This window comes from Brassica napus, chromosome C9, assembly GCF_020379485.1.
Source record: "Brassica napus cultivar Da-Ae chromosome C9, Da-Ae, whole genome shotgun sequence".
Classification (NCBI taxonomy): Eukaryota; Viridiplantae; Streptophyta; class Magnoliopsida; order Brassicales; family Brassicaceae; genus Brassica; species Brassica napus.
In genome coordinates this window covers 26,795,146-26,816,763 of record NC_063452.1, presented here as the reverse complement: position 1 = coordinate 26,816,763, position 21,618 = coordinate 26,795,146, and the positions used below count along the sequence as shown (strand labels likewise).

The window sequence follows — 21,618 nt, the reverse complement described above, 5'->3', positions numbered from 1 at the left end:
AGTAATTAAAAAATTGTTGAAATATTAAAAATTAGCAAAATTTTGTTGAAAATTTAGAAATTAACAATAATAATACCGTCTATGGGTCTAGTAGTCCGTAAAGATGAGGTGCTACCTGCCTAAGTCAGGTGAGACTGATCTCTATGACCTCTTGCATTGAATGTGTGAATGTGTCCGAATGCACTACATACCTCGGTCGGGGATGATACTGAAATAAAAATATAAGCTAAATAACTAATATTGCTATTAACTATTGTATATATGGGTTTTAGATTTAAGTTTTGATTTTTAGATTTTAGTTTCTAGTTTTTGTGTTTGAATTGGTAAAAAGGTTAATTACTTACATCGTATAATATGGAGCTTGGGTCTATTATTTTTGCCGTAAAAGGAGACTTGATGCTTTGGTGAGATCTGTCTCTCTGAAATCTGGAGCAGCTATCGAAACATCTTGCACAAACATAAAGACTAATTAGACATCTATATACACACATGTAAAAGAACTAGTTACACATAACACATATATATATTGTTAATGTGTAATATATGATTACAATATCCATTTTCAGAGATCTGATGTATTCCACTAGACACTAGCTATAGACTTGTACTGCAGATGTTTGTATTTCATATTGAATATATAGCATTGTGATATATGCATTTCATATTGAAAACAATGTGATATATCTATATACAAACATAAGACTAATTACACATCTATATACACACATGTAAAAGAACTAATTACACATATATATTGTTAATGTGTAATATATGATTACATTATCCATTTTCGGAGATCTGTTGTGTTCAAAGTAAGATGTATTCCACTAGACACTAGCTATAGACTTGTACTGTTTATATGCATTTCATATTGAATAGCACTGTGATATATGCATTTCATATTGAAAACAATATGATGTATCTATATACAAACATAAGATAACTTTTAGATGCTTGCCAAAACAACTAAGCTCCATTCACTCTGATTGAAATGGGCGATGAGAAATGCATTAGACACTAAGAACGAGATAGGATTCATTGATGGAATTCTAGTTCGTCCTGAGGAATCATATCTTAGTTTCGTCTTTGGTCTTGATGCAATTGTATAGTTAAATCCTCGTTTCTGAACTTGGTTTAGTGAAGCCTAAGAATAGAGTGAATTAATAAATAAAATAAAAAGAAATGATATAGTAAGCAGACCAAATTCATTTCTGTTAAATAGACAAAAAGAATCAACGTCCGCATACTTATCAGATCATCGTGCTCATAAAGACATAATGTAGTATACAAGAGAAGTGTATCATGCCTGAGGTAAATCGGTAGCGAGGTGAGAGAAGACTTGATCCAACTGCTTCGAAGCATCACACCACAAGCCCAGAAGTGAAGCGCGATTGGTGCGCCGCTATGGCGAAAGTTATCAAGCTCAGACTTTGAAGCGATATCCTTCACCGCACCACCCATCTTCCAAGTGATTAAGATTAACAATTTATTGATTTAACACAGTCTCTTCTCTGCTCTCTCGGAAGGATCTCCAACACTTTCTGTGAAAGGTTAGAGATTTATTATGTAAATAACGTTTAGGACTTTTTTGATCAAAAAAAATGTTAAGGACATAACTGAAACAATTAGATTGTCTTTGTAAAAAATTCTAAATTGTCAATTTAAATTGCTAAATAACCCTCTAAGTTACCTAAACCCTACTCAATACAATAGGTACACTAATTAGAGAACTTGGGAATACAACACTGCCTCTCAAATTGGATTCTGAGATAAAACTGAATATTTCTCTCCAATATTCCTTAACTGTCTTCTTTCTGTCAGAAGAGGATCTTATTCTGTGAAAATTTTATAAACATCAAAAAGTTATTCTCTTTGAATAATCCCCACTCTACGATCGATGGTCCAATAGTATCAAAATATGCAGAACATGTGAAGTGAAACCCGGTTAAGGATCAAATGTGAACCGGTTCCTTACAATATACATAACTACACCCATTATTAAAACAAAGAGATCTGTTTAGTCACTTCTATTAAAAAAAGTCAAGTTTTACAACAACCCATTTGCCTGATAATCTTCTTCAAAACTAAGTTCAGATGCTCTCTATTATTACCACAAGAAGCAACACACATCATTAAAGATTGTTAGAGGTTCTTAAACTCTAATTGGAATATGAATTACACCATAAGCTCTAATTGGCACTCTTTTCCCCACTCAATAACATGAAGGTAATATGTAGTAAGGGGATCTTATTAGCAGTGTCGTCTCTTAGCCATGACAATATTGACATTTAACATGCGTGTCCGCTCCATAAGTCTATAAAAATTTTAGTGTTATTTTAAAAGCCTAATTTTTTGGGTAAAAGAAAATGTGTTTTCACCTCTTTACCGGGAATTCAAATATTGAAAAAAATCTCTTCCAACGCGAATCGAATCCTGGTGGCGGAAGTTACAACCGCAGCCCCTTTACCACTGGGCAACTCGGCGATGGTTTTTAAAAGCCTATTTTAATCTGTTAAATTATAAAAGAAAGTATTACATTATAAGTCACATTTTGAGTTTATTATATCACTCTAGGACACTTGTTGCTCCGCACACATTTTTTCACAGTTTTTGATGTATGTTATCCTTCTATCGTAACTACAAGTTATAATCTAACTAATATTTAACCTTCACAAAAATGAACACACTAAATTGATTAACAAAATAAAATAGAAATGAATTAAGAGAAAGAAAAAGTAAACACACACAATTCAACAGCTAGCATTCCTCTCTCCTCTTTTTAATTTCCAAATCGTATTGAATTTTCACCATCTCTCCTGATTCAGCTTTCACCATTTCATATTAAAATTTTCAAAATCCATAAGCTGGTGAATCTGATGGCAAGAACTTCTTTGCTTGATCCGACATCAAGCAGAAGAAAATTTCTAAGCTTCAGAAGCTTGTAGCGATGGAAAACCATTCGAGGCTCATCTGCGTCTTCCAAATCCTCCGCATCAGAAACTGCTGCTATAGCTGAATCCCTAACCGTCGAGAAAAACACCAGACCCTAGAAGAGCAAATCGAGAAGAAACCTGTGAAGTTGGGCCTCCAGAGGATCAAATCGAGAATCCACAATCATCGTTTGTGGTAAACTTTCTATCATATCGAGAATCCACAATTATCGTTTGAGGTAAACTTTCTTACTTATAAGTGTACACATGTACAATATAATATGTGTACACTTATATTATACTGTACACCTATGACGTTATGTTGCCCAGTTGTTGAATATGGAACTGTATGCAACTTGAAGATCCAACAAATATGATGTAAATTAATTTACTGCAACATACCATGGTGCCTAATGTACTTACTTATACATCAACAAATTTTCAAATTTGTACTACAAGGAAGCAAATTTTGCTTTTAACAAACAAGAAAATGTTGAGCCAAATTGGCTATTAGATCACTGAAATTACAGAATTTTCCTATTGAAAAAGTTTAAGCTTTCACTTTCTGGTAGATTCATCGTCATCTCTACCTCTAGTGCTCCTTCCTTCGAACACCACTCCTGGCACGCCTCCTCCCGCATCTAGCTTCTTTTTTTGTCTTTCACATTCTGATATATCCACCAAGAACAATTCACCAATAACAAAAACAACTTTTCTCTTTCATTTGTTCTCTTGTCAATTTGTTTCTTAAGTACCCGAATCAAAGACGTGAACAAATTGGAAAAGATGTGTCGAGGACAAAAGAAGATCCACCACCATTCGTCGCAACTTCCGATGTGTATCCACTTCGTCACAGATCTGGGAAGAAATATAAAAGAGAAAGCAAATCAGATCCATGAGTTTTTTTTCTATATGTAGATCTAAAATCTGAAGAAGAAAAAAAATTAGTGATACAGAAAATGAAAAAAAAAATTGTGATGGTGAAAAGGAATCATTTGCAAAAAAAATGTATTTACGGAAAAAAATAAAAATAAAAAAAGAGCTAATTAGGTAGATATACTAAAAGAAGTGGAATACCATGGTTAGGTTGGGAAATGGTTATGATGGCGGGAAAAAAAGGAGGGAAAATAGGGTATGAAGCTAAATATAGGAAACATGGTGGATAGGGAGTACATTTACTTATAAAAAAAAGCAGAAGATATTCCTCAGGAAGAAGGAAAACAAGGCAATGAACAGAGAAGATGATAGTAAAGAACATTTCCGACGAAGGCGATAACACAGAAGAAAACTCCGACGAAGAAGAGCTAGCTCCGGCCACAGTCTCGACGGAGCCGGAGGCGTTTCCCTTCCTTCTTTGATCTCGTTTAATCTTTGCTCTCCTCTCCTCCGGTTCTCTTTGGTCGATATGCAAGTCACTCTGTAACTGTCGAGGCTTCAACCCGAGCTCTATTGCGGTTGACGGTGACGGAGTCTAGCCTCCTATGGAGTGATGGCGAGACTCACAGCGGGACGGTGGAGATGGGAGTCGGCATTTAGGGTTGAAGCTTTTGTCAGATCTGTTTTTCCTTTCTGCAGACGGTAGCTTTGTGACGGCGGCGCGTGACGAGGTAAGACAGCTCCTTCACCACGGATCTACCTCCCTCTGTGGCGGTGAGACTGTTGGAGGAGTTTTGTAATGGGCGGCGGTTGCGATTTGGTGTTACTTGCTTCGCTTTCGATGTCAAGACCTGCCTTTTTCAGTCTGAATTGTGTTGTTCGGTTTCTTAGTTTAGAGTTGGGATGGTGATTGTCGGAGGGATGGATTTTGGTCGGAATGCGCCATTGGCGATTGTCTGTTAGTACACGAGCTGAATTCTTATCAATAGGAGACTAATAGTTGGAGCAATTGGAAACCATCAAACTTCATCATCGCTTGTTGGAGCATCATGTTCTCTAGATGTTGTAGTGGCTCAAGTTTTAGTTTGTTGATGTCAAGAGTACCCATGTTGAGAGTTGATTTAGCAGATTTTACTTCGTATGGTGGTGGTTGTAGTGGTCGCTTGCCGTTTCGTGTCTTCTTCCATGAGTGTGTCTAGAGTGGTTCGTTTCGTTTGGCAAGGCTTCATAGTCGTGAAGAGTTTGTTGGACTTCTATCTTGGATTAAGTGGGCGTTGAGAACGTCGCAGCCGTCTCTGAAGGTTGTGTCAATCTGAATCATATAAGGGTTCGTCCTGTCAGGTTATGAAGTCATAGGGTCTTGGTGTCTTGGACGTTATCGGGTAGCGTGCGTGAGCAGCAACGATAAGTCGTGGTGTCTTGGGTGCAGGAGGTGGAGTTTTTCGTGTGGCGAGCTATGGGCAGCAACGACAACTCCCGATCATTGGTCTCTACTATGTTTTAAATTTTTCTAAGTCTACTTGTTTAATGTTCTTGGGCAATTGGTAATCATATGTCTAGTTTTTGTATTAGCTTTGGTCTGTTGTTTTGTTGCAAAGCTACCCTGGTGTGGGTTCTAGTTGCCGCCTTCATGTGGGTTCTTGTGTCTGGGGATTGTTCTTTCATCCGCCAGTTGATGTATCAAACCGTGTTTCCTCTATGGAATGAATTTCATCCGTGAAAAAAAGAACAGAGAAGATGATAGAGATAACGCATGTGATAAACTGTGAGGCTCTTTTGGTTAGATAAATCACTTTACTTAACGATTGTTATTGGTTTTAGTTACAAAAAGCACCTCAGTAGCAAATATGCGTGCTCTATAATGTAATAAGAAAACATAAAGTGACCTGCAGCGTAAAAAGCTCATTATAAAAAGGCCCAAAAATTAAGTAAACCTAGTTTACTTATTAAAAGTTAAAACAACAAAAAGTCTGTACTCTAGAACCGAAGCGGTGTGCATTAGACGTTAGCAACACAAATCACAAACCAAAAATCATATTCTATTCATCGATCTGTTAGTGGAATCCCTTTTCATAGAGGTATGTTTAATCAATTATATGTGTGTCTTAGTTTATCGTTTCAGATTTTTATTTTATAGCTATTTCTAAACCCAATTTTTTATGCAGTTCTAAAATTTTCTATGGTGGGTCTCGGTAAGTATTTGGGCAAATCAAATCCAGGTGACTTTGTTCTTTTATTTTAAAAAGAGATGGTGTGTGGAAATGATCAGAGAAAAAAAAGAAAACGTGATGAACAATTTGTAGAATCTCAAAGAGGAGCTTTAGATAAATTTATTAAGAAAAAAGCACAAATAGGGAGAGTTATAGAGCAGAAACTAATGTTGAATCTCATGAAAAAGAGTCAAATCCGTCTATTGAAAATATTGACATTGATGAGCCACCAATTCTTCCTTTTGATATCTATGATCCTAGAAATAGGATTAATCTTGATAGTAAAACAAGAATTTCAGCAAGAGATTGCAAAAGAAAAAGAACGTTGGAGACAAGTTTTATATAGAATAATTGCTGTTGTGAAATGTCTTTCAAAAAGAAAATTTAGCGTTTCGAGGATCAAATGAGAAACTTCACCAAGATAGTAATGGTATTTTTTTAGGAATGATTGAGATGATTGCTGAATTTGATGTGATTATGCAGGATCATATAAGACGCATCCAAACTCATGAGGTACATCACCACTATCTTGGTCATAACATTCAAAACGAGCTAATTTCTCTTCTCGCATATAAGGTCAGATTTTCTATCACAATGTTATTAAAGAAACAAAATATTTTCCTGTTATCCTTGATTGTACACCAGATGTGAGTCATCAAGAGCAAATGAGTATAATTGTACGATGTGTGAATACGCCAAATAAAAATATTAGAATAGAAGAGTATTTCTTAGAGTTTCTTAAGGTAGATGGTACATCGGGACTAGGCCTCTTTAATGAATTACAAAGTGCTCTTAAGTCTCTTGATCTTAATATTAAAAATGTGAGGGGACAAGGTAATGATAATGGTTCTAATACGAAAGGAAAACACCAAGGAGTTTAAAAATGATTGCTTGAAATTAATTCAAAAGCATTGTTTATGACATGTGCTTGTCATAGCTTGAATCTTGTTGTTAGTGACATGGCACATTCTTGCGTGAAAGTTGTTTCCTTTTATTGGATTGTGCAACGCGTATGCACTATACTTTTGAGCTCTACAAAAAGATTGAATGTTTTACTTAAGCTTATTTCATGTTTCACAGTAAAAAGTTTGTCTAATACTAGATGGGAGAGTCGAATAAAAAGTGTAAAAGCTATAAGATATCAAGCTCCTCAAATAAGATCAATTTTACTAGAGCTATATGATTTGTGTGATGATGCTATTTCGAAAAGCAAAACTGAAAGTTTGGTTGATGCACTTGAGAATTTTGAGTTTTTGCTTGGTATTGTCATTTGGCATGACATATTATTTGATATTAACATAGTAAGTAAGAAATTGCAAGACAAAACCATATTTATTGATAATGCCATGAAACAAGTAGCAGGTGTGATGTCTTATTTTGAGAAATATAGAAATGATGGATTTAGCTCTAGTATGAACATGGTAAAGATCTTGCTCATGAGATGGATATTGATGCTATATTCCCAAAAAGCGTCGTTGTTTTAGAAAAAAAAAACAGTTTGATGAAACTAATCATGAAGAAGTAATTCAAACATCTGAAGATGATTTTAAAGTCAACTATTTTCTTGTTGTTGTGGATATGGAAATTACTTCTTTGAATGATAGATTTGAGAAAATGAGAACATTTGAAAATGTTTTTGGTTTTTTATATAATTCGGCGAAGCTAAAGTTACTTGATCCTACTGAATTTTTTTAAAAAAAACTGTACTAATTTTTATAAAACATTCTCTCATGATAATTTATCAGATGTTGATTTGGTTGGTTTTTTCTCTAGGTTAAGAATGTTGCATGTGAGTTTATATGATGAAGCAATGACACCGATTCAGGTTCTTGAGTTGGTGAAAGATATGAGTTGTTATCCAAATTTTTATATTGCTTACCGGATTTTACTAACAACACCTGTAACAGTTTCATCAGGTGAAAAAAGTTTCTCTAAGCTAAAATTGTTGAAAAATGATTTGAGATCATCAATGTCTCAAGAAAGGTTGAACGGTTTATCAATTTTATGCATTGAAAACGAAATTTTGGAGAGTTTGAATTTTGAATTAATTATCAATGATTTTGCATCATCAACTAAAGCTAGAAAAAAACGTTTCATGTGACAGTTTTTTCATCTTTTAAAGAATTGATACTTTTTTCTATTTGTTTCAGGTCTTAGAACTTCTTTTTGTTCAAGTTAAAGGAAATGCAATGAAGAAAAAATATAGAAAATATTTTTAAAATGGTCCATATTCCATGTTTCGCCTAGGGCTATTATATTGGTTAAGACGGCACTGCTTATTATAGACAATATAGGCTCTCTCTCAACTTCTGTGAAAACTGCATTCTAGGAAAATCAAAGACAAGTCAATGACAAGATAGAATAGACACAAACCTAGTTACACCTATATACAGAACAATGTACAAAAGTTAAGAAGACAAGACAGTCACACCTTCCGTAATGCATCTTTTGATAGATGCAATATCACTTTGTTTGGAGGAAACTAATATGAAGTTTCTCCAAAGTCTTTCCAACTTTTGGAGGATGTTTTTTTGCATTTTCCATTCTAGAAAGCTGCCAATGACCACATTAATACTAATTGTAAACAAAAACAATAACAAAATCGACAATATAATATAACCATAAAATACCGTAACATCATTTTCGATACACCAATTTTTAGAAAAGTTAGTTTCCTGCCGCGATTCATTAGTTTTCTGCCATGATTCATTAGCTACCAGCATCGATATGTTGTCTGAACAAGATACTTGCATTCACTTTGACAAACATCATGGCGGAAGCTTTGATAATTTCTTCTCCACATCCAAATCTCTTTAAAGAAATTAACATTCTTCTCATCTTATGCTTCACATCCAATGCTGACATTTTCTAACATATTCTTGTTAACTTTCCTTTACTGTCTATGGTTCCAAGAGAGTACAAAATCTCAGTATTTTGATGATTGTTCACATGTTAAAAGTTGATTTTTAAAGGCGTTATTGATTTGACAGAAAATTCACGTAAGAACAAGAATTACCTGCTTGTTACATTCCCCCTGATCTGTTTCATCTTCCTGGCTATTGGAAAGCTTATCGAGCAGACCTTGTGCATAAACATCTGTCTCCTTACTTGAGACAAAACCATAAGTTGTGTAGAAACAATAGTCTCCTCACCACTAGGTCCACAAGTTGAGCATGAGAGCTGGCCCTTCTAGCTGCACGTGGGAGTATAATTGATTCAAATCTGAACCAAGAGGTATCTAAGTAAAAAATATTTACCTGATTGGATGCACTTTGAGATGACAACATTGTGTGTATTCTCTAGTTTTAGTGATTTCATTTGTCCGTTAGTCCACAATTGGATCTCATCATCATCATTATCATCTCCACAATCTTAACTTAGATATCTTTAATATGTAGTATCGAAAGCTTCTAAGTTTAGTTTTGAGGCAATAAAACATTCAATTTTATCTGCAAATCTATCTCCGGCTTCTATAAATCTACTTACAATCCCCAAAATTCTTTCTTTAAACTCTTTTATTAACTCTGATGTTGTAACTTATTTTTTTTATGTGACAGAAAGAGAAAAAGAAAACAAAATAAGATAATAATTTTGGGTGTTTCGAAGGAAGTTACCAAAAGAGGAACAAATGATGCAACTCAGTTTCTCTCGATCCTTCTTTTACTTGATGTCTCTGTAGAGGATGGATTTGACCATCCCACAAGGCCCGAGGAATAGGAAGGCCTGGCCCGAGTTAGGAGGAACGACGGCTCGATCGGTCGGCTCGAGAGTCAGGTCTCTCGGCTTGACTCTCGAGTACTTTTAGTCGATCATCATCGACTGAAGTACGTTCGGCTCAGCAACTACCCGAATGCCTACGGACTTTTCGGCCCAACAGAGGAGGCCCACCAAGACGGCGTAAATTAGGTCAAGGGCGAGACGCCAGGACGCCTATATAAGGAAAAGGAGAGGAAACGAGAAAGGGATCGAAAATCATCTGACTGACACCTGGCGGCTAGATTAGGGTTTTCACCTTTTGCTTCATCTCGCCGTTAGTTGTACTATTCCGGTAGCATATCGAGCCACCGGCTTTCTTTCTGTCGCGATCTCTCCTTTTCCCTTGTAACCGATTGAACGTTCTTTCTCCGACCATTAATAAGACGTCTTTGCTTAAACCCACATCTTATTTATTTACCGTTTCTCGATCAAACAGTTGGCGCCCACCGTGGGGCCTACTAGCAAAGTAACGTCAGAACTATGGTCATTGGCAATGACAGTTCTTCGTCAGGCGAGGAGCGCGAAGCTCTGGAGGCGACACCGGCTCCAGAGGTGACACCTACGCCTACACCAGTAACTCCACTTCCCCATCCTGCAACCATGGAAACTATCCTGGCACGCCTCGCCCTACAAGAAGCGGCGCAGAAGGCGGCAGTTGACCAAATAACGGCGATACCAAAGATCCTTGCTCCTCTCGCTGCAAACGCCGAAGCTTCGACGGCGCAGTATCGTCGACACCTGTTCGCCACAGAACGAACCACCGACCTGGTACCTACGCGGGATGACGATAACCAAAGCGCCGATAACAACACCAATGCGCACACCGCAAGCGAACTAGCCGCGTTAAAACAGTCGGTCCTCGATATCAATTCTAAGATCCACCAGGTGACGACATCCGCGCCCCAAATCGAGCATGTACTCGCGGAATCTCTTCGCACACCCTTCACGCAAAAGGTTGCCGGCGTGCGGCTACAGAAGATGGAGAAACTCCGTCTTCCAACCTTCAAAGGTCTCTCCGACCCTTCTACTCACGTCACGTCTTTCAACATAGCGATGCGACGCGCAAACCTGACCGACGAAGACAAAGACGCCGGCTTTTGCCAACTCTTCGTCGAAACCCTAGAAGGCCCGGCCCTTACTTGGTTCACCGGCCTCAGAGAGAACTCCGTCGACTGTTTCCACGACCTCTCAACGGCTTTCCTTAAGAACTATATAATGTTCACCAACCAGGAAGCGACCGTGTCAGATTTGTGGAACCTCACTCACGCCAGCGACCAAAGTCTCCGTGACTTCATGGAGAAATTCAAAGCTATCGTCTCGAAGATCGATATTCCCGACCATATCGCCGTCGAATCTTTGATGAACACCTTGCACATCGACTCCACATTCCGCCAGGATCTTTACCGATACCCGACCAAATCTGTCTCCTACGCCATCGCTCGCTCGCACAATTTTATCCGCAAGGAAGAAGACACCAGAGCAAAGTTCGCGAAAGAAGCAGCGGCGAGACAGAGATCCTCCCGAACAAACGACCCCCGCCCCGAGCCTCGCCCCGAGCCTCGCCAGCACTCCTCAGGTGGAAATACCACTCAGAAGCGAGGCTACGTTAGCTCAGTCGTTGATGAGGAATCTCCAAAGTCGGCGGCTATCGCGCGAGAGAAAGGCTGGAACCACTGGGATCGAGATTCTGCTCCGAAGCAATCAACCCCAACCGAACCAGCGAGTTCAAACTCCGAGGAGCCAAAAAAATGGTGCCTCTACCACAAAAGGGATTCCCATGACACGAAGGAATGCAAGGTCCTCATCGGGCAGTTTTTCGACGGGATCACTAATGGGACAATCCAAATGCCCACTTCTCCCACGACGCCGAAAAACACTAAAAGCTGGAGTAAGAACAAGGAGAAGAAGGCACAAAAGTCCCAAAAGAACACGGCCCCGAATGAGGAAAGAGCAAGCCCTGAGCGCGCTCCCATCAACAACGTCGGCCCCGCCAACGATTCGTCAGAAGACGAACACCCGCGTCGCCGGCGACGAGTGGAAGTCATACTCTCTCGCCCTTGCGACTCCTCTGATGACGACGTTCCGACAGCGCAACCAGATCTGCATGGTAAATTGAACAGCAAGGATAAACAGTCTCTCGTTCCCTCGAAAGCAGATAAAGACCTACGCGTTCTATTAAAGCGAAAAAATGCCGCGAACGTAAACACAGGAACAACCGACCTTCGTGCGACCATCTCAAAATGCAGCGCTCGGAGAGTCGGTCAAACTGATGACCTTCGTGACCAGCTCAATTCGAAGGCCGACGATCTGCGAATCCAACTCAACCGTTCGAAAGGATCCGATCTGCGACGACGCCTTGAGTCAAAAAAGAAACAGCCCGCAGAAATTCCTACATTCGAGAACACAACCGACGACTTGAGGAAGCAACTCGAATTAATGCGAGCTACCCGAGCCCCGCACATCAGCGTCATAATGGGCGGATCGCCGCCTTGCGGTGACTCGGTTCGAGCCGTCAAAGATTATAAACGTCAAGCAACCACCTCTCAGAAGTGGCCTTCTCCGGTCGAAAATGATCGCCAGATCACTTTTTCGGCACTAGACACCAAGGGTGTCCACATGCCACATAACGATCCTCTCCTCGTCGACCTCGACATCGGCGAATGTCTGGTCGCAAAAGTCCTTATTGATACCGGCAGCTCAGTCGATCTCATATTTCGCGACACACTCGACAAAATGGGAGTTGATTTAAAAGATATGAAGCCTTCCTCTCGCACGCTCACCGGCTTCAACGGAGCCTCGGAGCAAATGATAGGGACAATTCGCCTTCCAGTTTACGCAGGCGGTATAACCCGCACCGTCAAGTTCTCCGTCATCCGCGCCAAAGCGCCCTACAATGCCATACTCGGAACACCGTGGCTGCATTCCATGAAAGCCGTCCCTTCGACTTATCATCAATGCATCAAGTTTCCGGGAAAAGATGGTAAAGCTCAGACGATTCGGGGCGACCAACAAGCCGCGAGAGAACTACTGATCGCAGCTGTAAAGATGCAGCAGCAAGCTTCCCTTGTCAACTCCGTCAGTAAACCACTCAACAAGATATACCCTCAGAAGGAGGAGGTTCGCGAAGTCGCAATTGATGAATTCGACCCGACGAAAACCATCCGAGTTGGCGTCTACCTGTCCGACGACGTATGTTCACAAATCATCTCTTTCATCAAAGACAACGCCTCGACGTTCGCCTGGAAGACTTCCGACATGAAGGGGATCGACCCCGCATTTACCTCTCATGAACTGCACGTCGATCCAACGTTCAAACCCATCCGACAGAAGCGACGAAAACTCGGTCCAGAACGATCTAAAGCCGTAAACGAAGAAGTCGACAGGCTCCTCGACGCTGGTTTTATAACCGAAGTCCGATACCCCGAATGGTTGGCTAACCCGGTTGTCGTCAAAAAGAAAAACGGCAAATGGCGCATATGCGTCGATCAAAGGACAGTTACCCACTCCCTCATATCGATCGTCTCGTCGAATCAACTGCCGGTAACAAACTCCTAACCTTCATGGACGCTTTCTCGGGATACAACCAGATCTTGATGCATCCCGACGATCGCGAGAAGACGGCATTCATCACCGACAGAGGGACCTACTGCTACAAGGTGATGCCCTTCGGACTAAAAAATGCCGGCGCGACTTATCAGCGACTCGTCAATCGAATGTTTGCCGATAAGCTAGGCAACACCATGGAAGTGTACATCGACGACATGTTAGTCAAATCGCTCAAGGCCGACGATCACTTAAACAACTTACGCGACTGCTTCAAGATCTTGAATGACTACGGGATGAAGCTCAACCCGGCCAAATGTACCTTCGGTGTCACTTCGGGAGAATTCCTCGGCTACATCGTCACTCAACGAGGAATCGAGGCTAACCCCAAGCAGATCTCGGCGATCCTCGATCTTCCAAGCCCGAAGAACAGCCGCAAAGTACAGCGACTAACCGGAAGGATAGCAGCTCTCAACAGGTTCATCTCGCGATCAACCGATAAGTGTCTCCCCTTCTACGAGCTACTAAGGGGCAACAAGAGGTTCGTCTGGGACGAGAAATGCGAAGAGGCGTTCAATCAGCTAAAGCATTACCTCACAACCCCCCCCAGTACTATCAAAGCCAGAGGCCGGCGACACATTGTCTCTCTACATAGCCGTCACATCCTCCGCTGTCAGCAGCGTGCTCATTCGAGAAGATAGGGGAGAACAGAAACCAATCTTTTACACAAGTAAAAGAATGACAGAGCCGGAGACGAGATACCCAACACTCGAAAAAATGGCCTTAGCTGTCGTTACCTCGGCCAGGAAATTGCGACCCTACTTTCAGTCGCACACGATCGAAGTGCTCTCCAACCAACCGCTCCGAACGGTTATGCAGAATACCAACCAGTCAGGACGATTGACTAAATGGGCGATGGAGCTGAGCGAACACGACATCGTGTACAGGAATCGCACAGCAGCAAAGTCACAGGTTCTTGCAGACTTCCTGATCGAATTAACACCAGAGTTGGAGCAAGACCTCATCCTACCAAGTTTGAACTGGATCCTCCACGTTGACGGTTCATCCACGAGTAAAGGGTCGGGGGCAGGAGTGCAACTGCAATCACCAACAGGAGAACTCATCCGGCAGTCATTCGGTTTTGGTTTTGCGGCGTCAAACAACGAGGCTGAGTCGAGTCTCTCATCGCAGGGCTCCGTCTCGCCAAGGCAGTAAAGGCCAAAAGGGTCAGTGCTTACTGCGACTCTCAACTTGTTGTCAGCCAGTACCTCGGCGACTACGACGTCCGTAACGAAAGGATGGACGCCTACCTAAAACTCGTCCAAGACCTCACGCGAGACTTCGAGTTTTTCGAACTCACGAAGGTTCCTCGCGGAGAAAATGTCTGTGCCGACGCCCTCGCTGCTCTAGGAAGCAAGCTACACGATCAAGTCAAGAGGACAATCCCAATCCATAAAATCGAGAAACCAAGCATCGACACTAGGGCGGAACAGACCGCAATCGCAGCAGCGATTAGCGAAGCAATGGACATCGACGAAGCAGAACCTCCTTCGCAAGACGATCAGCCAACAGATTGGCGCAAGGAACTCATCAATTACCTCACTGAAGGTTCATTGCCCACCGAGAAGTGGGACGCGCGGCGACTGAAGCGACGTAGTGTACACTACGTTGTCATGGACGGGGAACTACACCGATGGACCGCGACGAAGGTGCTACTCAAATGTATCTCCGGCGAAGAAACGAGATTAGTCATGGCCGAAACACATGAAGGAGCAGCAGGCAATCACTCGGGGGGACGAGCTCTTGCATTAAAAGTGAAGAATCTGGGATTCTACTGGCCAACCATGAACGCCGACTGCGAAAAATACGTGCGCAAGTGCGACAAATGCCAGCGTCATGCTCCCACCTTACACAGCCCAACGCAGTTCCTTCATACCCTGACTGCTCCATACCCATTCATGCGATGGGGAATGGACATCATCGGTCCAATGCCGGCATCTCGCCAAAAGAAGTTCATCCTGGTTCTCACAGACTACTTCACCAAGTGGGTCGAAGCCGAAGCCTATGCCAACATCACCGACAAGGAGGTGCAAAATTTCGTCTGGAAGAACATAATCTGCCGACACGGGCTCCCATACGAGATCATAACAGACAACGGTTCGTAATTCATCTCGCATCATTTCAAGGGATTCTGCGACAGATGGCGAATTCGACTCAACATGTCGACCCCGAGAAACCCGCAGAGTAACGACCAAGCTGAGTCGACGAACAAGACCATCATCGACGGTCTGAAGAAACGACTCGACTTAAAGAAGGGTTGCTGGGCGGATGAACTAGATGGTGTCCTGTGGTCCCACAAAACAACTCCTCGCGGAGCGACGAAGGCCACGCCCTTCTCAATGGCCTACGGCGTCGAGGCAATGGCTCCCGCAGAAGTCAATGTGACGAGTCTGCGCCGATCACGAATGCCGCAAAACGTCGAACTCAACCGTGACATGCTGCTCGACGCACTCGACGACATCGAAGAAAAGCGCGACCAAGCACTGCTCCGTATCCAAAATTACCAGCATCAAATCGAGAGCTACTACAACCAGAAGGTTAAGTCGCGTCCCCTCGAAATGGGCAATCTTGTTTTAAGAAAGGTCTTCGAAAATACTAAGGAGTGGAAAGCCGGCAAGCTCGGAGCCAACTGGGAAGGACCGTACAAGATCGTCGAAGTCATCAAACCAGGAGTATACCGCCTCGAGACTTCAACGGGCGAAGCAGTACCGAGAGCTTGGAACTCCAAACATCTCCGCCTCTTCCATCCTTAATCAAGACAAATGCCTCACCGGGTAAATGCGCCACTAAGGCCACTTTTACTCACAATCTAAGAACTACGAATGGCTTGATTCCCACGAAGGGATACGTAGGCAGCCCAAAGAAAAAGGGGGTCCAGCCGAAATAAAAAAAAAAAAAACCTCCTCCCCGAGGAGTCGATCTCCAAAGAAGACGACCACTTAAGCGATGCCGACACCCCACTTTGGATATGTCTCGATCAGACACGTATTTATGGGAATCGACCGTGTTGCGATATAAACCAGCACGGCCGAGACAATGACTTCAACCCACCCTGTAATTTACTAAAGTAATGTTTGGCCCACCGAACGCTTGGAAATTACGCTAGGGTCGATTTGGAACCATCAACGTCGATCATCATATAACAAAACTCAAATGACGAACGATCGCGAGTCAAAGAAATCGACCGAGACAACGTCATAACGAACCCAAAACTACAACGATTCGATATCTCGAATACTGTTATACCAAACAAATAGTCACTTCAAATCTTGACAAAACATGCATTTGATAGACGAGTACAAATAAAAAAAAAAAAAAAAGATGATACGATTCGAAGAGTTATAACGGAAGAACAACAAAGTAAAAGCCTCGAAAGGCTAAGTCCAAAAGAAAACAACAAACAAGGAAAACTAAGCTTCCCGATCACTCTCGCGATCATTAAGGGCGGAAAGCTCCGAAGCCCTGACGCTCGACTCGCGGGCAGTCGGAGAAACTTGCGCCGCAGCATCCCCCGACACCTCGCCAGTGTTTTCCTCGCCATCCCGACGAGACTCTTCTGGAGGCAGCGAATCGCGACCCTCGACTGAAGTGTCCGAAAGCACGAGGACAGGAACATCATTTCCATCGACCCGGGCTCCTCGACCAGGCACCCCTTCCTCAAGAACGGTCAAAGGGTTTTCGATAGGAAGCATCGGGTCCTCGCGCCTTTCTCCGACCGGAAAAGTACACGAGACATGCAGATTCGCCGCGGCCTCCGGGTCAATTAAACCATCGTTGGAACCATACGGATCGAGACCCGCCAGAATCCGAGCATCCACAAACTGAGACTCCAACACGAGAGGAGAGAGTATAAAATCGCTTTCAGGGATCTCGCCAATCTTTCGCTGCTCAGCCTCTTGTTCGTACTTCGTCTCGTAATCGACGAACATATCGATAGAGGCTTGCGGTATATCGTTCCCGGCTCCTTTCAAGGCCTCGAGGCACTTCCTAGTCCCGAAGGCTTGGCTGTAAAGTAACCGAGCCTCGTCGTAAGGACCCCAGCGCTCCTCTCGAGAACGAATCCTGGCGAAGCAACGATTAGCCTTGGCGGTCATCTCTGCCTCAACCCTTCCCCTTTCTCTCGTCACCTCCAAGATTCTGGAGTCTCTCAGACGTTTCATCTCTCGCTCGTGCGTGGCAGCGAGCGAAGCCTTCTCGCTCTCGAGATCAGCATTCTTCTGTTCAAGCTCGCGGATGGTTCTTCGAGACGACTCCAGCGCGGCTTTAAACTCATCGCGCCGAGCAACGGTGCGAGCCATCACCCCATCGAGCTTCTGCAGATTGGCCCTTGACTCATTCAGTCGACGAGCGGAAACCTTTTCCTTCTCAGCAAATTCTTTCTTGGCCAGCTCGAGCTCCCCCAAGGCTCCCTTAAGCGCCGTGTCGTATTTATCGATTACGACATTCATCGTGCTATCACCCTGAACACGCGACACAATGGAAATCGTGAGAGGTTACGAGTCAAGGAAATAAAAAAAAAGAGAGACCAAGCCGTTTACCAGCAGTTTGGCCCTTGCAGCTTCTTCGTATTCACCCCCAAAGATAAGGTCCTTCACGGCAGGAAGAGGTTTCGCCCTCCCCCTCAGTTGACAGAGAAACTCCCCACATTTCTCTGGAACGTACGCTAAGGGAGCCGGTCCCTCATAATGGAAGTCGACCTTATCGGAAAAATTGAAACCGGGAGCCCTCCTTAAGATAGCCGAGCCACGGGAAGAAGTACCGATCTGGACGGCCCCCCCTCCGACGGGAGCTGGAGTTCTCTCGCGAGGAGACGTCAGGACAGGAGACCGCCTCTCATCATCATCTTCGTCGTTTCCCCTCCTTATCAGGAGTGGCGACCCTTCGCTATTTTCCTCGGAATCACCCGAGCAGACGGCGTTAAGGGAAGTCTCGCGTTCCTCTCCTTCGCTTACTCCCTCCTCGTCATTCCGTCCCTCCAAGGCTTCAGCCCCAGAACCCCCCTCTTCGGGCTGTATTCCTTCTCCTCGAGCACCCTCTTCCTCTAGCTCGATCTGCTCGTCAGCATCTTCCAACTGCTCGCCGGTGGACTTCGTCTTTGTCCTTTTCTTCTTGCTCTTCTTCCGGGGCTCACTGGAAGGAGGGACATCACCTGTCTCCTCAATACTCCTCCCGGCTCCCGAACCATCGCCTCTTTTTCTTTTCTTGCCCTTCCCCGCGCTTCTGGCATCGGAAGGGAAAACCTCGTCAGAACGAGGAACCGCCGTCGAGGGCCCTTCCCCGCCAGCCAGCCCCAGCTGGGCCGCTATTATTGCGCTCAAATCAGGAAGAGTGCCCATCTTCTTCGCCTCGGTGATTTGTTTTTGGATGTCCCTCGGGAAAATGTCCAGTCGCTTAGCACGAATGGGAAGAACGGTCGGAAGGTCGGATCTCCACTCTCCTGAAAACATAAGGCAAAAGGGTCAGGACGCGACAGAAAAAGAAATTTGCGACTAGAAGAGCACTCTCTAGAAGTGCGAGAGAACATACTTCGAGCGATTCGATCCTTAAGCTCACGGATCTTTTCGACGGAGATCTCAGACCAACGATAGACTCGGAGAAGAGCGACGGCGCGAACACTCCTCAAGAAATCTTCGGGATAAGCTGGGGAGGTAGGATGGCCAACTGCATACAAAGCAAAAAAAAAACGGTGGGTTAGAATCGACAAATCTCGTATGGTTCGCGACAGAGTATTCTACCGCAAGAACGGTTCCAAAGAACTCGGTGATCATCTTGGGGAGGCTCCTCGAAGGCCGAGCTGTCAGACTTAAGGAAGAAGTAGGAGCGCTGCCAATTCTGCGTCTTATTCGGATGACCGGCACACACATTGCAGTTCGGTCGCATCTTCACCGAGTAAGTGCCATCTTTCACGTCGGTTATCGAGGTCATCTCCTCGAACGACCTAACGCTCATCGGCATGTCAATCTGCTCCGCCAAAACCGACAAAGTGACCGCTAGACGCAGCGAACCATTCAGCAGCTGACTGATCGCGAGATCTCGACGTCTGACGTATGCTGTGATCAGTCGCGGGATGGGGAACCAGTAACGAGTGTCTTCCTGAAAATAGGACTCATACACCGTCTGGTACCCCACCGGAGGAGACCAGGGTCTCTGCGCTTCCGTAGGCACAAGGAAGGTCACGCCTACGGCACCCGCGGCCCGAAGAACCCTCTTCACGCTTCCAAGAGTCAACTTTGTCTCCTCTACGCCTTCCCAGTCCTGGCCGGCCAAGAAGGCAGGACGCAATAAATCGGGATGGAGTTGAGGAAGCTCTTCGAAAATCCCATCGGGGTAAAAAGTGGTCGGGAAGAACTCGGCCTCAGAATCGTCGTCCTCCGAGAGACCAACCTCCGCAGGTCGAGCCCTCAGAGTGATCGAGTCAACGGGCATTGCCCCGCTCTGCCCGTCTCTCGAACATTCCATTGCATCCCTCGCAACGACGTTCTGACATCCTTCTCTCGCGAGTCTCGCAGCATCCGCAACAAGAAGCCGTTGAGAGCGGGATAGATTCGCCGTATCCATCATCGCCGCGCGATGAATCGCCTCCGGGTCACCGACACGACCCCCGCCGGGATTCCTAGTCGGATTCGACGTCGCTGCGACTGCCTTTCCCTTCTGTTGCTTCGATAGCCTCTGACCCGACGACATTGCAGAACGAAACGGCGAAGGATGTTTCGAATGAATCTAACAACGCTTAGAGAGATAAAGGATAGAGAGAGAAAGTACCTTTGATCGCGGAGAAAAACTTGAAGAAATGAAGGGGGGTCTGCGTATTTATAAGGAAAAGAGAGAGGGGGGGAACTCGAGGTGACATCATTAGGTCTATTCAGGCCTAAACGGGCCTCGAAATCCGCCCTAGAAACCCAGCGGACCCTCGCGACGTTTCGACTTCTCGGTTCATTTAAAAAAATGAGGGGGAATCCGAGGCGTCGTCATTAAGTCTAAACAGGCCTAAATGGGCCTTGAAACTCTCCCAAATCTCCAGCGAACCCTCGCGACGAACCCTTCCTGCGACACGACGACTAAAAGAAGAGACAAAAGCCTCTACTGCTCGCGTTCGAGAGAACAACGCAATGCAACTCATCGACCAACCGTTCCAACCTTCCGATAGGCTTCCTATTCCCTCAAACCTCCAAACCTTAGAATCCATCACGAGCTGGAAAGCACTCTGCTCACTAATGGACTAGGGGGGGGACTTACTGTAGAGGATGGATTTGACCATCCCACAAGGCCCGAGGAATAGGAAGGCCTGGCCCGAGTTAGGAGAAACGACGGCTCGATCGGTCGGCTCGAGAGTCAGGTGTCTCGGCTTGACTCTCGAGTACTTTTAGTCGATCATCATCGACTGAAGTACGTTCGGCTCAGCAACTACCCGAATGCCTACGGGCTTCTCGGCCCAGCAGAGGAGGCCCACCAAGACGGCGTAAATTAGGTCAAGGGCGAGACGCCAGGACGCCTATATAAGGAAAAGGAGAGGAAACAAGAAAGGGATCGAAAATCATCAGACTGACACCTGGCGGCTAGATTAGGGTTTTCACCTTTTGCTTCATCTCGCCGTTAGTTGTACTTTTCCGGTAGCATATCGAGCCACCGGCTTTCTTTCTGTCGCGATCTCTCCTTTTCCCTTGTAACCGATTGAACGTTCTTTCTCCGACCATTAATAAGACGTCTTTGCTTAAACCCACATCTTATTTATTTACCGTTTCTCGATCAAACAGTCTCCTATAGCTTCTTGATGTCAGATAGGATCCATGCATGTGTTGGCTGGGTTGTGGCTTTTCCTAAGCAACTCTTTTGGTTGCTTGTAGCGGAGGCTCATTCTCGGTAGCAAAGGGTTATTTGGCTCTATGGAGTGTATGTGGTGTGTCTTTTCACGTCTGTTGTTTCTGCTTTTTCTTTTGTGTACTTTGCGATAAAAATTTTAAAATACTACTTATGAATTTACTTTTTATTTTAAAAATATTATTTTATTGAATTTCACATCTACTTGTCTATTTGTTTTGTAATAAAAACGTTTTTAAGTTATATTAGTGAAATATGCTCATTGGTTAAATTGTCTTCTTTCTGTCGGTAGATCTTATTCTCCGACAAATCCATAAACATCAAAATGTTATTCTCTTCAAATTTTAAATTCCTCTGAATCTCCACTCCAATAGTATTAGAATATATGCAAAATTTGTGAAGCGATCAAATGTGAACCGGTTCCT

General features: G+C 43.9%; 2 protein-coding genes and 1 long non-coding RNA gene across 7 annotated transcripts; 2 read left to right on the top strand and 1 right to left on the bottom strand.

Moving 5' to 3' along the window:
- The first annotated feature begins 903 nt into the window (after positions 1–903).
- Positions 904–16,703, top strand: LOC106376382. 5 transcript variants are annotated; one of them, XM_048768283.1, is made up of 3 exons: positions 904–3,169; positions 6,500–6,592; positions 9,574–16,703. In XM_048768283.1, exon 3 carries the CDS (start codon positions 10,253–10,255, stop codon positions 13,325–13,327), a length of 3,075 nt encoding a protein of 1,024 aa, XP_048624240.1. In that variant the 5' UTR covers positions 904–3,169; positions 6,500–6,592; positions 9,574–10,252; the 3' UTR covers positions 13,328–16,703. The 5 variants fall into 5 exon arrangements, with proteins under 5 accessions (XP_048624240.1, XP_048624239.1, XP_022566162.1 ...); XM_048768282.1 differs by adding an exon at positions 5,972–5,998 and having other exon boundaries at positions 6,500–16,703; XM_022710441.2 differs by having other exon boundaries at positions 904–3,126; positions 6,500–16,703.
- On the bottom strand, positions 3,287–3,971 carry LOC111210098. The gene is made up of 2 exons (XR_002661553.2): positions 3,686–3,971; positions 3,287–3,598 (listed from the first exon to the last, which is right to left on the bottom strand). It is a non-coding gene; the product is annotated as an uncharacterized LOC111210098 (long non-coding RNA).
- LOC125592565 lies at positions 14,093–15,480 on the top strand. The gene is made up of 2 exons (XM_048767805.1): positions 14,093–14,526; positions 14,577–15,480. Exons 1-2 carry the CDS (start codon positions 14,093–14,095, stop codon positions 15,478–15,480), a joined length of 1,338 nt encoding a protein of 445 aa, XP_048623762.1.
- Positions 16,704–21,618: the final 4,915 nt, after the last annotated feature.